This window comes from Melospiza georgiana, chromosome 20, assembly GCF_028018845.1.
Source record: "Melospiza georgiana isolate bMelGeo1 chromosome 20, bMelGeo1.pri, whole genome shotgun sequence".
Taxonomy (NCBI): Eukaryota; Metazoa; Chordata; class Aves; order Passeriformes; family Passerellidae; genus Melospiza; species Melospiza georgiana.
Genome location: NC_080449.1, coordinates 11,009,544 through 11,031,649, shown reverse-complemented (window position 1 = coordinate 11,031,649; position 22,106 = coordinate 11,009,544). Strand labels below are relative to the sequence as shown.

At 39.1% G+C, this 22,106-nt stretch overlaps 1 protein-coding gene across 2 annotated transcripts; it reads left to right on the top strand.

The window, feature by feature from the left end:
- The first annotated feature begins 555 nt into the window (after positions 1-555).
- Positions 556-19,395, top strand: C5 (complement C5). Of its 2 annotated transcripts, none has more exons than XM_058037953.1 (41): positions 556-620; positions 874-1,066; positions 1,659-1,821; positions 2,137-2,207; positions 2,802-2,893; positions 3,514-3,596; positions 3,745-3,835; positions 4,152-4,257; positions 4,889-5,015; positions 5,238-5,353; positions 5,564-5,764; positions 5,959-6,162; positions 6,585-6,794; positions 6,975-7,124; positions 7,518-7,647; positions 7,940-8,005; positions 8,109-8,309; positions 8,805-8,895; positions 9,264-9,340; positions 9,918-10,057; positions 10,277-10,498; positions 10,997-11,057; positions 11,571-11,660; positions 11,881-12,093; positions 12,221-12,296; positions 12,708-12,867; positions 13,312-13,407; positions 13,694-13,865; positions 14,502-14,707; positions 15,080-15,232; positions 15,454-15,516; positions 15,763-15,844; positions 16,451-16,502; positions 16,880-16,982; positions 17,073-17,147; positions 17,244-17,349; positions 17,551-17,637; positions 17,991-18,080; positions 18,411-18,494; positions 18,873-19,011; positions 19,266-19,395. In XM_058037953.1, the coding sequence occupies exons 1-41, from the start codon at positions 556-558 to the stop codon at positions 19,393-19,395; spliced, it is 5,037 nt and encodes a 1,678-aa protein (XP_057893936.1). The 2 variants fall into 2 exon arrangements, with proteins under 2 accessions (XP_057893936.1, XP_057893937.1); XM_058037954.1 differs by having other exon boundaries at positions 15,763-15,851; positions 16,461-16,502.
- The last annotated feature ends 2,711 nt before the right edge of the window (positions 19,396-22,106 follow it).

The window sequence follows — 22,106 nt, the reverse complement described above, 5'->3', positions numbered from 1 at the left end:
GTGCCCTAATATTTCCATATTGCAGGTTTTATTTGTAATAGAATTGTCAGAAAGTTGGCATAGTCTAGAATACAAATGGCTAAAAGAAATTTGTAAGGGAAAAGTTATTTCATAACAACAAAACAATAATGCTGGTCCAAACACATCCACACATTGTTTGATATAAATCAAATGCTTTTTTTTACTTCAGACACAAATTAAAACTCACTTTAATTATAAAAAAAAAAATTACTTAGGACAAACTGAATCCATCTTTTTGTTTGTTGGGGTTTTTTTTACCTCTGAAAATTATTTTATTATGCAGTTGTCAGAAGGAAAGTGAGGACTGACACAGGATTGCTGTGAACATATTAAAAATTGAAATCCTAAATTAAAAAATTGTTAAGTTTAGCAGTTCTGGTTTCCTCAGGAAGTGGCAATGATGTTTTAGTAAAGAATGATCTGCCATTAATTATTAACTGTGGGTGAAATGTGTTGGCATTTCTGCTCAGCCACAGCAGAGGCTGTTTAACCCACCCTCATTAACATCTATGGTTTGCTCTTGTCCCAGGCACAATGGCTCTTTTAATATATTTTATTGTTTTGCTATTTTCTGGAACGACTTTTAGCCAAGAGAAAACGTAAGTAAAAGCAAATACGGAATTTACTGGAAATGTTACTTGATTGTTGTCCTCTCTTTTGGGTAAATAAATCCAGAATTTAAGTAGAGCCAATACAAAGGGCACTATCCAAATAGGATTTTAATTATTGTCTTACAATAACCTGATTATCCTGTTTGCTTTAACACTCTGCATGTGACTGAAGTCTGAAAGAGAAGTAAGAAATCTGAAAAATTAGAAAGAAATCTATTATTTTTTTATATTCTGTGCACAGATATGTCCTTACAGCACCAAAGATCATCCGAGCTGGGGCCTCTGAGAAAATTGTAGTCCAAGCTTTTGGTTACCAGGAGGGATTTCCAGTCAGTGTTGCCCTGAAAAGCTTCCCAGATAAGCTGGTTGTGTATTCATCTGCTCTGATCTTCTTAACCCCAGCCAACAAATTCCAAGATGCTGTAACTTTAACAGTAAGGAATCCAGACCTTTCTTGCACTCTTTTATTATCACATTTAGGCTTAAAAAAATATGGAGTTTCAGTAAGTTTTCAGTTGTTTGAACTGGGGAGGAAGGGCTAATGCCCCGATTTTTGGTCTGAAATTGAAATTACGCTGAATAAAATCAGTGTAACAACACTGAGGTTAAACATAGAATCAAACTGTTTTAGAAACATTGCATAACTTTAAAAATAGAGAGAATCAAATCAAAGTACCAATCACAGCAGCAGCTTTGTTGTGGCCAGGATTCATCATGTGCATAAATGGAAATCTGATAATTTCTACTATTGTGACCTCATTACTGGGCTTTGAACTTTGCTGATTTAGTTCTGGGCATAAATAAAATGCAAAATTTCAGAATATCCTTAGCTTAATACTCCAAACCATTCTCTACCATGGAAGGAAGAATAAATCCACGTGAGTGTTGATATTTTTGTTTAATGATACTCAACCACAGGGTTGATAATTACTTTTCAGATACTCTTTGCATCAAAAAAATACTGTAGGAAAAATACATGAAAAATACTTTAATAATCTTCAAAAACCTTTATTTCATCTCCCCCAGGTACAACCAGCAGATTTACCAAGAACAGATACTTCAGACAAGTATTTGTATTTGGAAGCTGTTTCTCCACATTTTACAAGATTTAAAAAAATTCCTGTTTCCTATGAGAATGGGTTTCTTTTTATTCATACAGACAAACCAGTTTATACTCCTGATCAGTCAGGTAAATACTGCTTCTTCTCCTGGCTAGTATTTAATTTTAAAAGTTGCTGACTCTGCCAAGGAATTAGGATTTAATTGTTTAAGCTCTTGGTTGTGTTGCATTGCCATCAGCTGATATAGAATTTTTTTTTCAGCAGAACAATACTTTGAATTATTTGATCACACTGGAAAAGTTAATCACTTCTTCCTGCCCTCCTCACCCTAAATTACTAATTTGTGGCACAAAGAGTGAAAGATATTCCTGGGAGTTTGTTAAAAGTATCAGTAAATTGTTTGGTTGTTTTGATTTTGAGATTTATTGCTGTAATTCTTACAGTGAAAGTCAGAGTTTACTCTCTGAATGAAGAACTGCAGCCTGCTCACAGGGAGACTGTCCTGACTTTTGTGGTGAGTTGTAATTGAATTTAATATTAATATTTTGTAGCTCTAATAACAAATAAAGGTAGGTAGGTAGGTAGATGGGAAATCAGTATTGCAGTCAATGTTTAATAAAACTCTTAGATGTTTTTGCAGGTAGCCAGACATCTTTTAAAAGATTTAAAATTGATTTTGCTAGGTTGGATAGAGGTTTTTAAATCCCAGACCTGAAGTCGTTCCAGAATAGAAAAAAAAAAAATCTTTAATATCTGGACAAAGAATTTTTGAGGGAACTTTAATAATGTATGGGGTTAAACTGTTTGTTTCATTTAAGATATAAAAATAATCAGTATCTACTGTATTTTTTAGCCTTTAACAGTTGGCTTGTTATTACAGTAATTTTTTAGCTATTTTAAGCATAGCTTTTACTTAGTGGAACTAGAGTAAAGTATTTTATCAGAATTTCATCTGATTTTTTTCTACTAATATTTGTGTTTTTATGCTTTGAAGCACTTAAGAAAAATATATTATGGCCAGGCTGCCTCTGAAATCCCCTCTGAAGGATGAAGATTCCCCTTTTAATAGAACAATCTGTAACTGCTCATTCTGTCCTCTTATTTCAAGGATCCTGAAGAAGTAGAAGTGGATATTCTGGAAGAAAATGATTTTACTGGAATAGTTTCTTTTCCTGACTTCAAGATCCCTCCTAATCCTAAGTAGATTTATTTAATTTTTTTTTGTGAATTATTGACATTATAATGCCTTTTTATAGTGGCTGTCATAGAGTGGTTTTGCATGGAGAAAATGACTTGAAACTTGGAGATTTCTAACATTTCCCATAGGGTGGAATCATGATTTAAACAGGGACCTTATGGCAGAGTGTTCTCCTTAAAGAACAGAGTGGCAGGTTTTTCATGCTCAATTAAAAAAGAACATTAATGACAATTAAAGCTTTCTACTGTAGAGAAATAAACAGTGACAAAGACGTGGGGATTTCATATTTCATATGTGTTTCATACAAATCACCAGCACTTTCCCAGGAACAGCAGCATTTTAAAAAAATCTGTTCAGTTCTCCTTTTAGTCTTGAGAGGGTGCTGAAGCATTGCTGAGGTGGCAGAAGGATGATAGCAGGGGCTTGAGAAACTGGTTTATAACTGATTTCAGTGCTCTAAAGTGAGTGTCAAATAATTAGTGATGTGTCAAAGAGAATCTGCTCAAAGCAGGCCTTGAACACCTCCAAAAATCTGGTGCAGAATTTTCCTCTCATGGAAATTATTGCCATTTTTATCATTAATTTTCATCTTAAAAACTGTTTGATTGTTGATATTTCATAGATATGGAATTTGGAAGATTAAAGCCAAGTACAAGAAGGATTTTGTGACCTCAGCGGTGGCAAAATTTGAAGTTAAGGAATATGGTAAGGTGTGCCCATGCTGTGAATCTGCATTTTTAGTGTTTTCAGGAACTCAAACCCCTTGAAATGGTCATGATTCTTCAGTGGCTGAGCACCTGTGGCCTCATGGGTAAAACACCCCAAAGTGACCTTTTTTCCACTTAATTTGCAGCAATGCCAAGCTTTTCCATCACCATCGAGCCAGAGAGCAACTTCATTAGTTCTGATAAATTTGAGAACTTCAGGATTGTTGTGAAAGCCAGGTGAGGAAATTGGCCTTGGAATCCTGAATATTTTGTATCTCCTCTTCTTTTACCTGAGGAATGTTTCTCCTGAGTCCAGACTTTTCCTCTGTGCTTTCCTCAAGAAGCTCTTTCATCAAAATCATTTCTGCTGTGTAAGAAATCTAAGAGACCCTTCTTAAAATTCTCTCAAAGTGATTATTTTTCAACAGAAGTGTTTAAAATACAGACATTTGTTTTCCATCTCTTGCCTAGGCAATTACTCTTCTTCAAAAACAAATGCTTTGTTGCAGCCATTAAAGTAATCTTAAAAGCATTTATATTGTTTTATTCTCAGCTATTTTTCCAACAAAAAGCTTCCCAGTGCTGATGTTTTTCTTTGTTATGGAATAATTGAAGAAAGTGAGAAAAGAATGATGCCTCAGGCAATGCATGTAACGAGGGTAAGAAGCAGCAAATCAAATTTGTGTAGAATTCACATGCATAACTCAGGACTGATCCAATCCCACTGAAGTTTTTCCATTAAATTTGGTGAGAATGGGCCTCAAGTTGTAATTTGCATCCACAACTCCCCAGTGTGGACTTTTCCTGTGTGAGGCTGTCATCAGGGACAGAGAAAGGCACTTGGAAATGAAATTCAGAGGCAGCATCTGAGGCAGTGGCATTTCAATCTGCTGTAATTATTCTCATGGCCAAACTGTGTGATTAAAATTTATATGAAATAACTTCAATGCAGTCTATTACAGAATAACTGAACTCAAATGGAGACAAGCAGGTCAAAATGATAGTGATTTATTCTGGGGAGTCTGTTCTATACTAATTATCCCCTTCCCTCATGTAGTGAAGATATCTCTGTGTTATCCCCACCTCTTGCTGAGCCTGCGCACAAACTTTGCCATTGGTTGATTAATTTAAAATAATTTTGAGGAATAAAGAATTCTTTATTTAAACATCTCTACCCTTTGATTTCCTCTGAAAATAGACAGTGAACAGAAACACATTGAATCTACATATGGTCTTTGTATTATTTCTAAATTATTTGCTATAAAGTGATAATTTCTATTTCATTTCCAGATTGAAAATGGAGTTGTTCAGATCAATTTTAACAGTAAGAGAGCAGCAAGTTCTATAGGCTTTGACAGTCTGGAAGCACTGGATGGCTCATATTTATATATTGTGGCATCAGTGCTGGAGTCTAGGGGTAAGTTGCTCTTTAACTGAAATTTTTCTTAACACTTCTGCAAATGTGAACACAACTAGAAAAGAAAATTGCAAGGCTGACTTTCATAATATCAGACTTCCTTTAATACTCAGTTCTTCTTCCAAAAGTTTGTAAGGAAGAGCAGTCTGTTCTCACTGTAGCAATGGTTGAGGATTAAACTTATTTTTGGCTATTTGTTCCATGGGTGCTGTGTTTTGTCAGGTGGCCTCAGTGGAGAGGTGGAGTTCACTGGAGTCAGGTTTGCTGTCTCTCCTTACAAGCTCAGTTTGATTGCCACTCCTCTCTTTGTGAAGCCTGGACTTCCCTTCTTCATCAAGGTCAGTTCCCAGGAGCAGGGGGTTGCACATTGAACAAAACCCCATCATGCACAAACTTCGTCATTTTCTCTCTGTATCACTCGATGACTGATAAACACACTTCCATTTCTGTTGGCTTGTACATTTCTTGACTCCCTGTTGTAGAAGCAGCTGAGCAGCTTGGAAGACTCTTCCTGAAAATTGTCACCATTTCTTTGTTCTGGTGAACAGGTGCAGGTGAAAGACCCCATGGATGACTTTGTCGGGAATGTTCCTGTAACTGTCACTGCCAAATCCTTAAATGATCAAATGGTTGAGACTCAGTTGATATCAGAGGATTCAGAATCTGGGAGAAGAAAAACAAGCACCAGTGATGGAACTGCTTTGTTTGTTGTTAATATCCCACCAAACAGCAGAATGTTGGAGTTTCAAGTGAGTTAAATTGTTCCATTAAATTATTTCTTCAAGGGTGCAATTATTTCTTTGAGGATAAGGTCTTGAGCTGGCTTCTCTTTTATTAATCCCTCTGAACAACACATTGCAGCAGGATTTTAGTATTGTCATTGCGTGTTTGCTTAGGTATCATTCTGTACTCAGACTATTCAGACATTTCATTATCTTTCCAGGTAAAAACTGCAGATCCACATCTTTCAGATGAAAACCAAGCAAGTAAAAGTTATGAAGCAAGAGCTTATTCATCCCTGAGTCAGAGTTATCTCTATATTGACTGGGCTTCAAACCACAAAACCCTGGAAGTGGGGGATGTAATAAATATTAATGTATATCCACAAAGTCACTACATTGATAAAATACATCACTACAGCTATTTGGTGAGTAACAGATGTTTCTGCATAAAATGTTGCATTGTAATTTAATATGGATGGTCATGGATGAAAAACCTCAACAGTCAAGAACTATCCTCAGCACAGAATATGTGCAGCTCAGGCAACTGCTTCCTTTCAGATACAATCTGTCAGCTTTATAGGAAAAAAATAATAGTCTCATGTTTAAATTTTATATTTATATGGTCTATTTTTAAAAAAATTCTTATCTGACATTGACTGTGGTTGAGGACAAGTAGTGTTGGTCTCAAGAGCTATTTCAGAAGGTGGAATGTAGACGAAGGACAAGAAGTGCAGAGACAGCACTTCTTTTTAGTGGAAGATATAAATTCAAATAATTATTACATGTGAAAAATAAACTGAATATAAAATTTGACTTTTTTATTCTCCATTATTTTTTTAAACTATAGATCACATCAAAAGGGAAGATAGTGAGCTTTGGAACTCAAGAGAGAATTAAGGATTTGCAGTATGACCACCTAACTTTACAGATAACCCAAGAGATGGTTCCTTCAGCACGTCTCATTGTTTACTACATAGTCATGGGAGAAGGAGCTGCAGAGTTAGTGGCTGATTCAGTTTGGCTGAATGTGGAACAGAAATGTGGGAATAGTCTTGATGTGAGTAGCAAAATAGACACTCAAATTTGTGGGTGTGCATTCCTTTTATGGTCAGATTTTATCTTGGACTTACACAAGTTCTTTAACACTAAAATGATTATAGTAAGTGCCTGCCATTAGCTGGATTGATTTCAGAACAATGTGCTTTCAAAATTACCAATCTTTGTTCTCAATTTGTAGGTTAAGCTGCAGTCAAGCAAAGAGACACTGAAACCAGCAGATGTTGTACCACTCACCATAGAAACCCAGCCCAATACCTTTGTTGCTTTGTCATCTATTGACAAGGCAATATATGGAGTCACAGGAAGAAGGAAGAGGGCAATGGAAAAGGTGAAGTAGCAGCCAAAAAAGGAAATCCAGTTGCTCTTTGTTTCATTTCACATGCAATAACTGATACGTGTCATGCACTCAGCCAGCCTGAAAATGGGCAGCAGAGCAGTTCAAGGCTGAGTGAAAGTTGTTTGTTTAAATCTACAGTCCAAAATTATTAAAAGAACCAGTTTACAATCTTTTGAATTCCAGTAGACATAAATTGTGATTTTAAAAGCAGATCTGAACTCTCTCATCAGAACTCCACAGACCTGGCCAAAACCAGGTTGCAGTGGAGAGCTCCTTGCTGAAGGAGCCATGGAGAGTATGATCTCCTTCTTTGTTTCACAAAGAGCCTTTCCAGGCTGTCTTCTGAGGACATCCTGGTAGCATGGCATGTGTGTTTCTCCTCAGATCATGCTGCAGCTGGAGAAGAGTGACCTTGGCTGTGGGGCTGGGGGAGGACAGAACAACATTGCTGTGTTCAGGATGGCCGGGCTCACCTTCCTCACTAATGCAAACGCTGATGACTCAGAGGAAGCAGGTACATCCCTGTGGTCCAGGCATGGAACTGTGCATTTTCTGAAATGTTCCATCGTCATTCTCAGTTATTATCTTGGAACTCACAGGGGTGCATATACTGATGATTTTTGAGGGGGGAAAACATCTTGTGGAACAGTTACTGTAATCAAAATTAAAATAACTATGTAATTAAAACAGCAAACATAAAAAAGTTTCATTCATTTGGAATGTGATCTTGTGGAGTTATTTTTAAGAGGACAATTCTACTACAAGAAAAGTTCATGTTGTATGTACTTTTTTATTTTTCTGGACAGGTGAACCTTGCAATGAAGTGTTAAGAACCAAACGATCTGACTTCAAGAAAAAGATATTCGATGAAGGTGTTACAAATATTTCTATGTATATCATTATTTTAAAAAATCAGATCCATTTGGAAATAAAAACTTCATCTCAAGGAAGCTAATTGTTTTATTTTTATTTCAGTGGCCAAATACCGAGACCGAGAAGCCCAGATGTGCTGCTGGACTGGAGTAAAAACTTATCCAGTCTCTGATACCTGCAGGGACAGAGCTCAGAGGATTCAGAGGGGCCAGAACTGCATTACTGCATTCACAAATTGCTGTGAATTTGCCAACAAGCTGCGGCTGGAAGAGCCAAACAAGCTCCTGATATTGGCCAGAATGCGTGAGTATGAGAGCTCTGGGTGTCCTGCTCCAGCAGGACAGGGCATGGAGAGGTGATGGAATCTATAAACCCCTCCCTGGTACCTGGCAGGGTTGTTCCAGACAGAATTTGACCACTCTCCCTCCCTGAGGAGGGCAGGAGAGCAGTTCTTTATTGTGTTCACCTCTCTGTTCTGTTCACCCACTTTTAGAACAAGCAGAGCAGCAATCAGAGACTATTGAGAGTAAACTTGAATGCCAAATTTGAATCCTTTGCCTAGGCCAGAGACAACCACTGGGTAACACCTCAGGAAAGATCTGTGGGAGGGTTAAATTCCTTGTCTTCCATTATCTCCCTATAATTGCTTGTTAACAAGGTGATCTGTCAGGATATTGGACAGGTATTCACATGTGTAAATATATGAAGTGGGATGAAGACAGATTTTTGGCTGAGGGTATTTTGATACCTTTTTTCTTGTATCAGGGTTTTTTAACTTGATTTATTTATGTTCTTCAGATTTTGAGTCTCTCTTGGAAATGGATGAGGCACAAGTTCGTAGCTACTTCCCTGAAAGCTGGTTATGGGAAGTTCACCAAGTTTCTTCAAGGTACTGCTTTTCTCAAATCAACTTTACAGAAAGGAAGTGGTGAAACTGAGGTAAATTGGGTAACTTAGTTGTACCTGAGATGTGTGCTGAAATGGAGTCTTATCCAAACAAACTATTCCTGCCATGTTCCTCTCCATGTGCTGTGTGATGCCCAGATTGTTGAGCCATTTTTCCTTTCACTTTGGACCTTGCTAAGTAGCAGCTTCTGTGAAATCAGTTAAACCAAGTTTATTCAAACCACAATCCAGAATTCCTGTGTTCTGGCTCAGAGCTTCCCCGAGTCTCTCCTGTGGTGCTGCTGGTGATGAGCTGTGCTGTTAACAAATGGTGATTGGTAATGGACAAATGTAAAAACACTTTTAACACAGGTCCAAGACTCTGTCTGTCACCTTGCCTGATTCACTGACCACCTGGGAAGTACAAGGTGTTGGCATTTCAAATAAAGGTAGGTCCTGCAACCCAGCTAGTTTGGAGCTAAAGGATCAGGAAGCTTTGTAGACCCTCTCAATGAGTTTGACACTCATGTTCTAAAATGTTCATTTTCTGGTTGATAGAGAAAGAAAACAAAAATACGTATTTTAGGGAAAGTAAATCACTTCATGTCATGTCAGTGTCAGGGGCTGGGAGAACAAAGCCTGTCTTGTGTGTGACAGTGGCTCATAGAGAGTAAGAAGAAGAAAAAATATTGAGTAACTCTTCCCTGGAAAACTTTACATTGTCTTGCTACCTGGAGCTCAGGTATTTGAGATTTTCCAAGAGATTTGGTAATCCATGCAGAGAATTTCTTTGGAAAGAAGAAACCTGAAGAACCTGGATGAGGTTCAGGTCAGCTGGGGTGTGAGGAGTTGTGAGAGCAGCTTGGATGAGGAAGCAAAAACCTGGGAACTTTTAAAAAGCTTGCACTGTTCACAGTACACACTGAAAAATCATAAATCATCACTATAGCATGTCAAGACCTTTTCAAACTTGTCTATCACAAGGGTGGATGAGACACTCTGCTTTCATGTTTTTAATTCTCTCAGGTATTTGTGTTGCTGCACCTTTGGAAATCCAAGTTGTGAAGGATATTTTCCTGAGCATTTTTGTTCCGTATTCCGTGGTACGAGGGGAGCAAATCGAGTTAAAAGGATCTGTTTATAACCATAAAGCCTCTGCAATTAAGGTAATTTTTGTTATGAGTCCTGCAGAAGGATTGAAATAATAAACTAAAAAAGCATTTTCCCTGGGAGTATTCAACATCCTTGGATGGGAGTTCTTCAGTCCTTAAGGCAGAAACAGAGAAGTAGCATTACAGTAACAGAATGCTCAGTACAGGATTTGATATTTCTCTGGTGTCATACCTGCCACGGAAATGAAACATAAAAATCTCTCCACCTTTCAGTACTGTGTTAAAATAGCAGCTGGAAATGGAGTCTGTACCTTTGGAGATTCTGCAAGTGCAGGCTCGAGGATGCAGAGCTGTAAATTGAAGAATCTGGATGCTGGCTCTTCCTCAGCAGTCACATTCCGGATCCTCCCACTGGAATTGGGTCTTCACACTGTCAACTTCACATTGCTGACGCCCAGGAACAGTGAAATTGTAGTTAAAACTTTACGTGTCGTGGTAAGGAAAAAAATCTCCATGTTTTTTAAGCATTTTTGAACTCCAATTAGGGTTCAGTTGAGTCAATATAGAATTTTTACTTTATTTTAATATCACACAATGTTCTTGAATTCACTGAGGCGTGTGCATTGGAAAAAGGAATGGCTGAGTATTTGAGCACACTCATTTTTAAACCTTGATTATAAGAAAGATTATATGTATTTAAAAAAAATAGATTAGACTTTGTAAGCAAGGGAGAATACTTGATTCTTAGTTGCTTGGTTTGGATTTTCACTGAAACGTGATCTTTTCCTTTCCTAAGGTTTAACTTTAACAATTTGTTAAATTTTCTCAAGAATTGTGTGAGCTAGAGCACTAAAATTCATGTATACAACAGTTAGGTCGAACTACAGAAAAAGAAGGCAAACAGACTGTGGGTTTAACCTGTTGTTTCAGCTGATATATTTGATTAAACAAAAATGTTTCCATTTTCTACCTCTTTCCTCATAATGATCCCAGCCAGAAGGCGTTAAGAAAGAACTCCATACAGGTTTCACTTTGGATCCACAGGGTGTTTATGGTAAGAAAATTAATGAAGTGTCTTTGTGTTATTTTTTCCTGGTCTTGATTCTTGATAATCAAGTTTTTCATAATGTGAAAAACTTGGAGTTTCTCCTTCCTGAGATATTGTAAATATATCCTTCCCCAAGGATTTCCTGCCTTGGCTTAAGGGAATTTGGATTAATTTCTTAAAGGAATCTTTAGATATATCTTTTACTGTGATTTGGTTGTAAGCTTTCCTCAGCTTTATTAATGGGAATATAATATGTTCTCATTTAACCAAAGAAACCACAAAGTTTAGGTCCAGATTAGATTTTTTTTTTTGTAACAAAAGAAAGATAAAGAGTTTTCACCTGTTCCTTTTCAAAGCTTGATGTTGTTTGCCTGTGCATTTGGGAATATTTCTGGTTGTCAAGTTTTGGTATTTTGGTTACTGAATTCTAAGTTGTAACCTTCAATCTGTCAATTACAGCTGAATCATCTGTTGATTTAGATTGTGCAGTATTTTATATATATATATCTTCAATTTCAGGTTTAATCAAGAGACGACAAGAATTTCGATACAAAGTCCCACCAAATCTGGTCCCTAAAACACAAATTGACAGAAGTGTCAGTGTAAAAGGTAAATAGAAAATTTTAGTGCACTGCATATGTATCTTTCCTTTAATATTTTGTACTAAATTAATCAGATTTATTCTTTTCTTTTGAGACAAGGCTTTGCAAGTCCCCTTTAGTGTAGAAATTCAAACACTTCCCAAAGAATGGTTGCTCACAGATTCTGCCCTTGGATTCGCTTTCACGACCTGTTGTTTCAATCAGTCTCGGGGCTTTTCCTTGCACAGGACATCTTCTGGGTGAAGTGATTGGCACGGTGCTGAGCCCCAGGGGCCTGCAGGTGCTGAGCAGCCTGCCCAGGGGCAGTGCAGAGGCTGAGCTGATGAGCATTGCCCCCGTGTTCTACGTGTTCCACTACCTGGAGGAGTCGGACAATTGGCACCTGCTGGGCCCTGAGACCCTGAGCGCCAGGACCCAGATGAGGAGGAAGATGAAAGAAGGTAGAAAAAATCTGCTGCTTCTCTTGCTTCAGGGTTGTAGAGGTGCTTTGCTGAGTGAGAAGGGTGATAGATCTGAGGGAGCAAATATGATTCTCATAACTTTGCTTGTGCCTGATGTATCCCTCAGGAATTGTGAGCATCTCGTCCTTCAGGAATGCTGACTGCTCCTACAGCATGTGGAAGAATGGGCAAGCTAGCACATGGTGAGCTGAAAGGGGTTTGGGCTGGAAAAAGCCTTATTTCATATTTTCAGTAAGCACCAGACAAGACTGTGGTGGAGATTTAAGCAGTGCTTACAACTCTGAATAATATCTTTTAATTCCTTGGTTTCACTTGCCAGACCTTTTCTTTGTGTCCATAATTCACACTGCAACAACCAAGATGGCTTTGGGATGGAATGAGTTCTTACCCTGAAACATGGGAATTGATCCTGGTTTAAAGTTATTTCAGTAGTTACTGCCTATTTGTTAAGTTAAATTTAAAATTAACTTTCATTATCCCTTTGCATCATGGAAGTGTGTAGGATACAGAATCCTAAGCAGAGTAAATTTGTGTGTGCCCTCTGCAGTACTTGCCAATCTAAACAAGCAGCACCTCTTTGCTTCCCTTGGCAGGTTGACAGCTTTTGCTTTAAGGATCCTTGGACAAGTGAATCAATACATTAATCTTGATAAAATGTCTATTTGTGATTCCCTTCTGTGGCTGATTGACAACTGTCAGATGTCAGATGGGTCATTCCATGAATTTTCAAACTACCAACCTGTGAAACTGCAGGTATGAAACCCAAACCTTTTCTGTGCTTAGGCAGTAGAAGCTGAAGGCACCAGGAGATAAAGTGTTTCATATTTTAGGTTTTATTTCATCAAAACACTCATTCAAGAAAACTTTTCTCTTTATTCTAAATTCATTTAAAGCCCAGCACAGTCTTGCAGACCTTTCTGTTTTCCCACAAAAAGTAGCTGCTTGCCACTTCTTGATATTCAGAAAAAGAATGTTTAGGTTCATTTCATAATCTAATAGTCCTGGTTATATATATTTTGGTTTCTTTTTTACAAATGAGCTATTACCTTCTAAAGAGTCAATGTATTTTCAGGTTTAACTAAGCTGATAGGTTTTACAGGAATTTCTATTTGTTGCCACAACTTAACACTGAGAAGTTCCATTATTTAAATGAACTTTTACTTATATTTCATTATTTTTATTATTTGGTTTTTGTAGGGTACATTACCTCGGGAAGCTAAAGAAAAATCTTTGTATCTCACAGCATTTTCCATTATTGGAATTGACAAGTCAATGAAAATATGTCCTACTCAGGTAAACATTATTTTTGTTTCTGCCAGCTGGCGTGCTCTGGGCTTCTAATTTCTTCCCTTTTCTTTAACCTTTTTTTTTTAAAGTCGGGAGTTTTTTTCAGTTTCACAGATGTCTTTGCTTTGTTAGTCTTTGTCTTTCCAAGCCAGCAAAAGAACAACAAGGAACTTCAGGATTCATTATAAGCTGTTGCAGAAGACATTCTCTATCTGTACAGCCCTGAGAGAGAAGCTGTGTTTCTGTAGGCTCACTGAGATGGCTGTGAGCTGTAAGCTGTCCATGTTTTCAGAAAATCCACGATGCCAGGAGCAGAGCAGGGGATTACCTGGTGCAGAATGTGCAGCAGGCCCAGAGCCCCTTCACCATGGCCATCACCGCCTACGCGCTGGCCCTGCTGGACCCCAAGCACGGCGCGGCGAGGGAGGCCTTCTCTGCCCTGAGGAGAGAGGCCTTTGTCATAGGTACTGAATCCATTCTGCCCTGAGAGAGGCCTTTGTGATAGGTACTGAATCCATTCTGCCCTGAGGAGAGAGGCCTTTGTCATAGGTACTGAATCCATTCTGCCCTGAGGAGAGAGGCCTTTGTCATAGGTACTGAATCCATCCTTTGGCACAGGTGTTGAATCCATTCTACCCTAGAGAGGCCTCTGTCACAGGTACTGAATCTATTCTGCCCTGCAGAGGCCTTTGGCACAGGTACTGAATCCATTCTGCCCTAGAGAGGCCTCTGTCACAGGTACTGAATTCATTCTGCCCTAGAGAGGCCTTTGGCACAGGTACCGAATCCATTCTGCCCTAGAGAGGCCTCTGTCACAGGTACTGAATCTATTCTGCCCTGCAGAGGCCTTTGGCACAGGTACTGAATCCATTCTGCCCTAGAGAGGCCTCTGTCACAGGTACTGAATTCATTCTGCCCTAGAGAGGCCTCTGTCACAGGTACTGAATCCATTCTGCCCTAGAGAGGCCTCTGTCACAGGTACTGCTCCATCCCCACTGCTCCTGGCCAGCCCTGTCCCTGGCCCTGGCTGGGCAGTGCCTCACGTGGTGTAGCAGAGCTGCTGCTGGGCTTGCACCTGAACCCTCTTTCTCCTCCTGCAGGTGATCCCCCCATCTACAGGTTTTGGAAAGATGCTCTCAAAGCACAAGAGCAGCCAACCCCCAGCTCTGTCACTGCACAAATGGTTGAAACCACAGCCTATGCCTTGCTCACTACTTTGCTGAGAGGGGATGGAGACTATGCCAAGCCCATCATCAAATGGCTCTCTGAAGAACAGAGATATGGGGGAGGATTTCATTCAACTCAGGTGTGCTTTTACATATTTTGTCCTCATTCCTCAAGTATCAACATTTTTTTCCATCCCTGGACATTCCAGGCCAGGTTGGATGGTGCTTGGAGCAACCTGGTCTGGTGGGAGGTGTCCCTGGAATGAGAGGGATTTAAGGTCCCTTTCAACCCAAACCATTCCATGATTCTGTGATAGCAATATTTGAAGAGGATAATTCAATTAAATGATAACACTACCAACATCAGACTCCTGTGTATGGGATCAATATCAAGTGGCTCCATTGCCATGATATTCTTGGCCTCTGGCAAATCTGACTTCTCTTCATTAAAATAAACTGAAATTTTATAAATGGAATCTCTGGAGTTAATTTTTATGATTGGTTTCTGACAGGACACTATCAATGCCCTTGAGGCCCTGACTGAATATGCCCTTCTTGTCAAACGGCTGCGTTTGGACATGGATGTTAAAGTGTCCTACAAAAATGGTGGAGCCCTGAACTTGTTTAAACTGACACAAGACAATTTCGTGGGAAGAACTATGACAGTGAGTGAATAATACTGCTTTAAAAAAGGAAACCAGAATGCTTAGCATCTTGGTAAATTTAATATATTTTTGAATATTCATTTAAATTTAGTATTTCTGCAGAAGCTGTAACATATTTGAAACGTAAGCAAGACAAGCAGATCAGCTGACCTGAATTGTTGCTAATTGTTGCTAATCTTTATTATTAATGTGCAACTTCTTGTTTCTCACCAATTCTTTAGGCACCTTTGCAAGATGATCTGTATGTAAGCACTGGCAGCAGCACTGGCATAGCTACAGTAAATGTAAGTATGCAGCCAGGTTTTTTTAATGGAATTTCTCTTTTCTTAATATGCTGTGGTTTTGCTCAAGAACTCCCCATTTCTTTCTATGCTGATTATTTGTTGGCTCTGCTTTGCTGGTATTTTTATATTACCAATAAACCAGACTTGTTTCTATTCTTCCCAGTGTGAGTTTTTACAGTTTTATGCCAGTTTTGAGGATTGTTTACTGCTGCTTCTGTTTTGTCTGATTTATTTGTGTGTGTGCAGGTGAGGACGGTGTACAACACCATTGGTACTTCTGAAGAGTCCTGTAACTTTGAACTGAAGATTGTTCCCAAGAGAGATGATGGTAAAGGGTTAATATAATTTTAAATGTTGCTACTCAGGTCAGTGCAAGGGAGAGAGGGGAAAAATCCTGGATTTTTATGAGTATTTTTTTATTAAGAAAGAAAAAAATTCTGCCACTTTCTAAATGCAAAACTGGAAAAGAAATTTATAAAAGCTTTTTGAGCCCTATTTGAAATGATTGCCTTTTTGTGAATAGAATTAATATTTACTTTATTTCTGTTAGGTTCATTTTTCGTCATTTATGAAAGAGTTTTTACAGGTAGGGAAATGAGAGGAAAGAAATAGGATGGGGAGTTGGAGAGGTTACAGTGACTTCTACAAAGAACTGAGAGTTCTAGTCCAATTACAACAGGGGACAGAACCAAATTCTGAGTTTAAACAATATAAACAACACAATAAACTACATTAAACCTTAAAGCTGTCATTTCACCTGAATTACCAAGGAGGTAAATGTCATTTGTTTGTGGCTGGATAATGATTTCCTATAAAAACAGCCACCAAAACAATGTAAAGAATTACCTTCCAAGTGTGAAAATGCTTTGTGAGAGTTTGGGGCTGCAGCTTCTGGAGAATTCTGAAATTCTTTGGCTCCACTTGCCACGAACAGGTCGCATAAGAAGAGAGGGGGAACCCCTGGGGCGCCTGGAGGCTTGTGCAAAGTAAGTGAGTGAGGTTTTTATGAATAATTCCATCAGCTCTCCTGGCCTTTTCTTTCTGTTTCCTCACTGTTATGTACATGTGTGAACTGAATTAGAGCCAGGGGTCATGATCTCTGTGGGGAGGAGTGTTCAGGTTATTTTTGGGCTCTCCTGGAACATGAGCATTAAAAGCTTCTTCGTGCATGGAATTGGCAGAAATCTGAATGGATTCATCTGGTCTGTTTTGCTTCATTATGAGTTTACTGGGGCCTAAATGTTGACAGAGTTTTCCTCGGGTTTTTCTGGGATCATATTCAAACAGGTGTGTTTAATTTCAGTTATAATTAACTGTTTCATTTCAGTTATAATTAACTCACACTGGCTCTAATCTAATTCAGGTACAGGCCCAGTGCCAGGGAGCCCCGCTCGGGTTCTGCTCACGCTGTGATGGACATAGGGCTGGTCAGTGGAGTGGAGGCCAATCCAGAGGATTTATCTACTGCAAGTATTCAAGAATGGTTCTTCCCTTGCTGGCTTTATATGACAGAGCTGCAATATTTACTGTTCTTCATCTTTTTCTGTGCCCTGCAGCTTGCGAGTGGAGTTGATCAGCTGATAGCAGATTATGAGATAAAAGATGGGCATGTTCTCGTGCAGATAGACTCTGTATGTTACCCCTCCCCTGACTGTAAGCACTGCTTTTACTCTTTGGAATAATTTTGCCACCTTTAGAACTCCTTAGTTCATGTGTCTCTCCAACAGGTGCCAGCTCACAAGTTCCTGTGTGTTGGCTTCAGGATCAGTCAGCTTTTCCAGGTTGGAATGCTGAACCCTGCCACCTTCACTGTGTATGAATATCATGCACCAGGTATGTGCTCCAGCCCTTCACATCCTTGTTTGCCTTTTAGCTCTGTATTCCTTCCAAATAATTACATTTTCCCAGCTTTAACAGATTTTTTACTCCATTTTATTTGAAGCTCATGTGACTTTTGCCTCACCAAGTTTCAGTGTTGACGTCTCAGACTTTGATTTTCTACATGTATTTTTTATTTCTTTCTGGATCTTCTAGACAAAAGATGCACCATACTTTATAACCCCTATGGAGATGAAAAACTGGTGAGATTGTGTGAAGGAGATGAATGCAAATGCATGGAAGGTAAGCTTTATTTGAAGATGTTTTTTCATTTTACTTTGTGGGAAAATGCAGGGTAGTGCTTTGAACAAAGCCACACTGAACATAAGGGAAAAGTCCCCACAAGAACACAGCTGTTTCCCCTGCAAATTTTACATTAAAAAGAAATTTAAAGCTGTGTGCAGTGTGATCATGGAAGTCTGACTGGATTAACTCTGGTGTTCGAGGTTTATTTTAAATATTCACTGTTCCAGCATGCAGTCCCATACTAATGGAGTTGCTCAGCTAATTTTCCCATGCAGGATGATGGAAGTGCATGTTTTCTTTGGGGACATGCTGGCATTCTCTTACCTCTGCCTTTCCCTTTCTCCTCACAGCTGAGTGTGGTAAAGTCCAGGAGAGACTCGGGGGGTCGGTGACTGCTGAGAGCAGGAGAGAGGCTGCCTGCCAGGGGGACACTGCTTATGGTAAGGGGGCTCCACTGCCTCTTCCCTGCTCTCACATGGCTCTGTGCTCTGGCTGCTGCTGCTGCACAGCATCTTGTTCAAATTACAGCTGTAGTGCTCAGAAATTCAGTGTGGCTGCCAGTGGCATAGAGTGATGTAGAGAAAGGTGAGCTCTGCCCACAGCTTCCCTCAGATCTGGTGTGGGTGGCACTTCCCAGTGCTTTCTGCCCCTGGAACCATTGCATTCCCATTTGTAAAAAACCAAAATTCTCCCTCTGAGCACCTCTAAGACACTCAGGATGCATGGCAGGAACAAGGAATAACCAGGTTCTACTCTGTGTCTTTCTGCAGTTTATAAAGTGAATATCTTGTCTCGCAGTGAGGAGGGTTTTTTTGTGAAGTATTCTGCAAAGCTTCTGGACCTCTATAAAAGGGGTGAGTTCCATGTTTCTGCTCCTGGGAAAAAAGAGTTGGGATGCTCTTGGGCACTCATTGTCTTACCTGTAGGGCCTGTGGAACTGAAGCTGATGTTCACCCCTTTGTCCTCTGAGTTTAAGCATCCCATGTTTCCTTAACATTACTAGAATATTAAATTTTTTAATGTGCACAAGGCTTATTTACCATTCAGATTTAATTGAAAAATCTTTTACAAGAGACATGTTTTATATAATTAAATTTTCCTGTTATAGAACAGTGGCAAAGAGATCCCCTGGCTGTGCAGTACTGTAGAACATAATATATGAATTACTGAAAATTCTTTCTGTGTAACTGTCCAATTCTTGATTTTTTTTTTGGTTTTTTTTTTTTTTTCAGGGCAGGCTTTTGCTCAAAAAAACAATGAAATAACCTTTGTTAAAAAGAAGACTTGCACAGAAGTTGAATTGAACCCAGGAGAGCAGTATTTGATCATGGGAAAAGAAGCCCTAAAGATAACCATTGGTTACAGTTTCAAGTAAGTCATTTACCACCAGGATATACTGAGATTTAATCTTAAAGTGTTTGTATGTAATAATTCTGGTGAGGAACAGAATTGATTTAATTTTGAAAGTATTCAAGCAGCAGTCACACAATGTGGTATCAGATGTGCACATTAAAGCAGGATTATGAACACAGAGCCAGAACTTCCATATTGTATTTTTTTTTTCTGTTTGACATTTTCCTTCCCAAATCTTAGCAGCAAATTATAATTTTCTGTTGTCTTCTTAGATTCCAATACCCTTTGGACTCCAGCACTTGGATTGAGTGGTGGCCTTCAAATACAGCCTGTCCATCCTGTCAGGAGTTTCTGAACACAATGGAGGATTTTGCTGAAGATCTCCTCATCAGTGGCTGTTAAATCACTTGGAGAAGTTTTTAAATTAAAAATCCAGATCAAATCCCATTGAAAAGAAGAAAAATCCTCACCTATTTATTAATTCTTTTTGACTGAACACTCATTAATAGTTTCCATGAAAAATTAACTTGGCATGTATTTTATAACAATGTTATTACAGCAGAGTAATGCTCAAATATGATTTTTGAGCTTGGATGAGAGAATAACACAAAATGGTGCAAAGACATTTGAAGTCAAAAGAGTTGGACTGACTGCAAAAACAAACATGAAAAGCACTGTCTTGTCACTAAACCCAAGTCTTATCTGAACATGAATATGTGCAGCCACTTTGTGAGCTCTCTGTGAAAGAAACTTCATTCCTTAGTTTTTCCTTTTGTACTCTTTTTCTGAATTCCTGCATTTCCATTCCTGACAGTAACTGATGCTGGTTTTATGCTCTGCTTTCTTGTTAAAAAAACAAACCAAACAAAATTCTTCAATTATATGTGTGCCTTTATTATTTGTGTTTTAAGACACAGTCAAATGAATCAACATCTCCTGTGACCTTGGTGGATTAAAACAAATGTTACTTTGCATTTGATGAGTGAATTTGACAGTTAAAAATCTTGCCTTGCCTCCAGGAAAGTGGCAGATGAAAGGCCAATGTTCCTGCTCACAGCTCCTGGCACAAATCACCTTGGTTCCCAGTAAAACTGAGAAGAGAACTTGATACAAAGTACAGTTGCACACGTTTTTATTTGTATTGAGGAGTTGCCCAAAAGCAGCACGTCCAAGAACTTTAAAATTACTGTTTTCCCTCTCTCTTAGGAATATCTCAATCCAGGACATTTAAGATGTGGAAAGAAGATATTCAGAGATGATGCAATTTTTAATTTTGGCTCTGTGAGTATTTGACTTTTTTTATCCTCCAGACTTTCTAAGAAGCACAAGAAGCTCACACTGTGTCCAGTAATAACTGGATATAAACTCAAACTGCAGAGAACAGTACATGGAAGTGCTCAGTGGGGCTGTCTAGACAGGCCACTTGTAAACATTTCTGCTTCTGAACTGGTGGCTGTGTATTGTCAGACCTAATTTTCTCTTTAAATGACAGGAGCATGTCTTGTTTTCACAGGTGACTTTTGACATTTCAGTTCTATTGATTTTTAGTGAGCCAGACTGCAAAAAAGGCTCCTGAAGACCACTTATTTAAAAATAACACATAAAAATGCTGCTGTTAAATATCAAATTGCAGTCACTAGTTTAAAAAATATTTAATCCTATTTGTTCTCTCTGTTTCTATTCAGAATTAACTATCCAGTATATCACTGGGATCAGTAATATACTTCAAATGCATGTATTTAAATTTGTAGAGATAATTAGCCCTGTGTAGGATGGAGGTGTGGACAGATCCCTGTGTCAGGAAGATTTCCCTTCCCCACCTGGCATGGTTTGACTTTCACAGCAAAACCACGTGGGGGAAAGGTATATCTGTGTCTCCATCTGCTTCCACATGCAAAGGGTGTTGGCAGATTTCTGCAGGACAAGAGAAGGTGGAAGTGACATGGGAGTGATTTTAGAGCTCAGTGTCAGCCTTGGTGCCTCATGGTCAGAGAGTTCTGAGGCACCAAACAGCCCCAGGATTAATCCCAGCAAACATGGAAATTCTTGGAATAATCACTGCTTAGGTGACTCATCTGTATTATGAAATGGAAATTATTTCAAAGCACATTCTGTCCTTCCAAGCTTGCTGTGGATTCTGGACACCAGAGCTTTTCCCTCTGAATTGTACACAGTGTTTTTCTGTTCCTTGCTTGTTTATGTCTGTGATGTGCAAGTCTCCAAATGTTCCAGCCTTTGAATCCCCAGCCAAGAGCTGTAGTGCTTCCAGAAAAACTCAAATTTCCCTGCCCCACTGCTGCAGTGCTCCCAGAGGCCAGGCAGTGCCAGGTGCCTGCTCTGCCTCCCTGCTGATGAAGTGGCCCCAGAGCTCAGTGCTGCTGCCCACATTTATCTCCACTTTTCCAAAAAAAATGGATGGCTGACCTTGCCTGCACAGATCATCTCAAAGCAGGACTCTCTAAGGGCAATTAAATATGTTTGGGCATTATACTTCCATTCCTCTTTCATATATTTCCCTTTGAATAAGGAAACTCAGCAGATGCCATTCAAATGTGATTCTCCCTGGGTGCTCTTGGCAGGCCTGAGTTGGTTGAATTCCAGAATTATAACAAATCTAAGGGTTAATACTCTGTTATCCTTTAGCTCTTTTAAAAATACCTATTTCTGTACATTTCCATTTGTATTTTACTGATTTTTTAGACAGCTAAGCATCACAAAATGAACTCATTTCTCTTTTCATTGCAACCAGAAATTAATCTCAATGGCCCAAGCTGGTGAGTGACTTGAATAGCCCAAATTCCAGCCTGTTATGCACAGTGACATGTGAAACTCACACTTTGCTCTGGGCTGAAAGCTGCTGGGCTGTGCCAGAGAGCTGTGACTAATTTAGGGAGAGAGCCAAAGGGTGCCTTTCTCTGGCCTTTGTTCCCCAAGCAGGGAAGAAGTGATTTTGTGTGCAGAATCCTTCAGGACATGCCACAAGCCCTAGGTACTCATACTCAGCCAAGTGCTCTGCCAAAAATGGTGTGGAATTAGGAATACCTGGCAATTTTAGAAGAGGAATGGTAAATCCCAACTGCAGGTTAGTGTCATTACTAGTATTACTAATATTA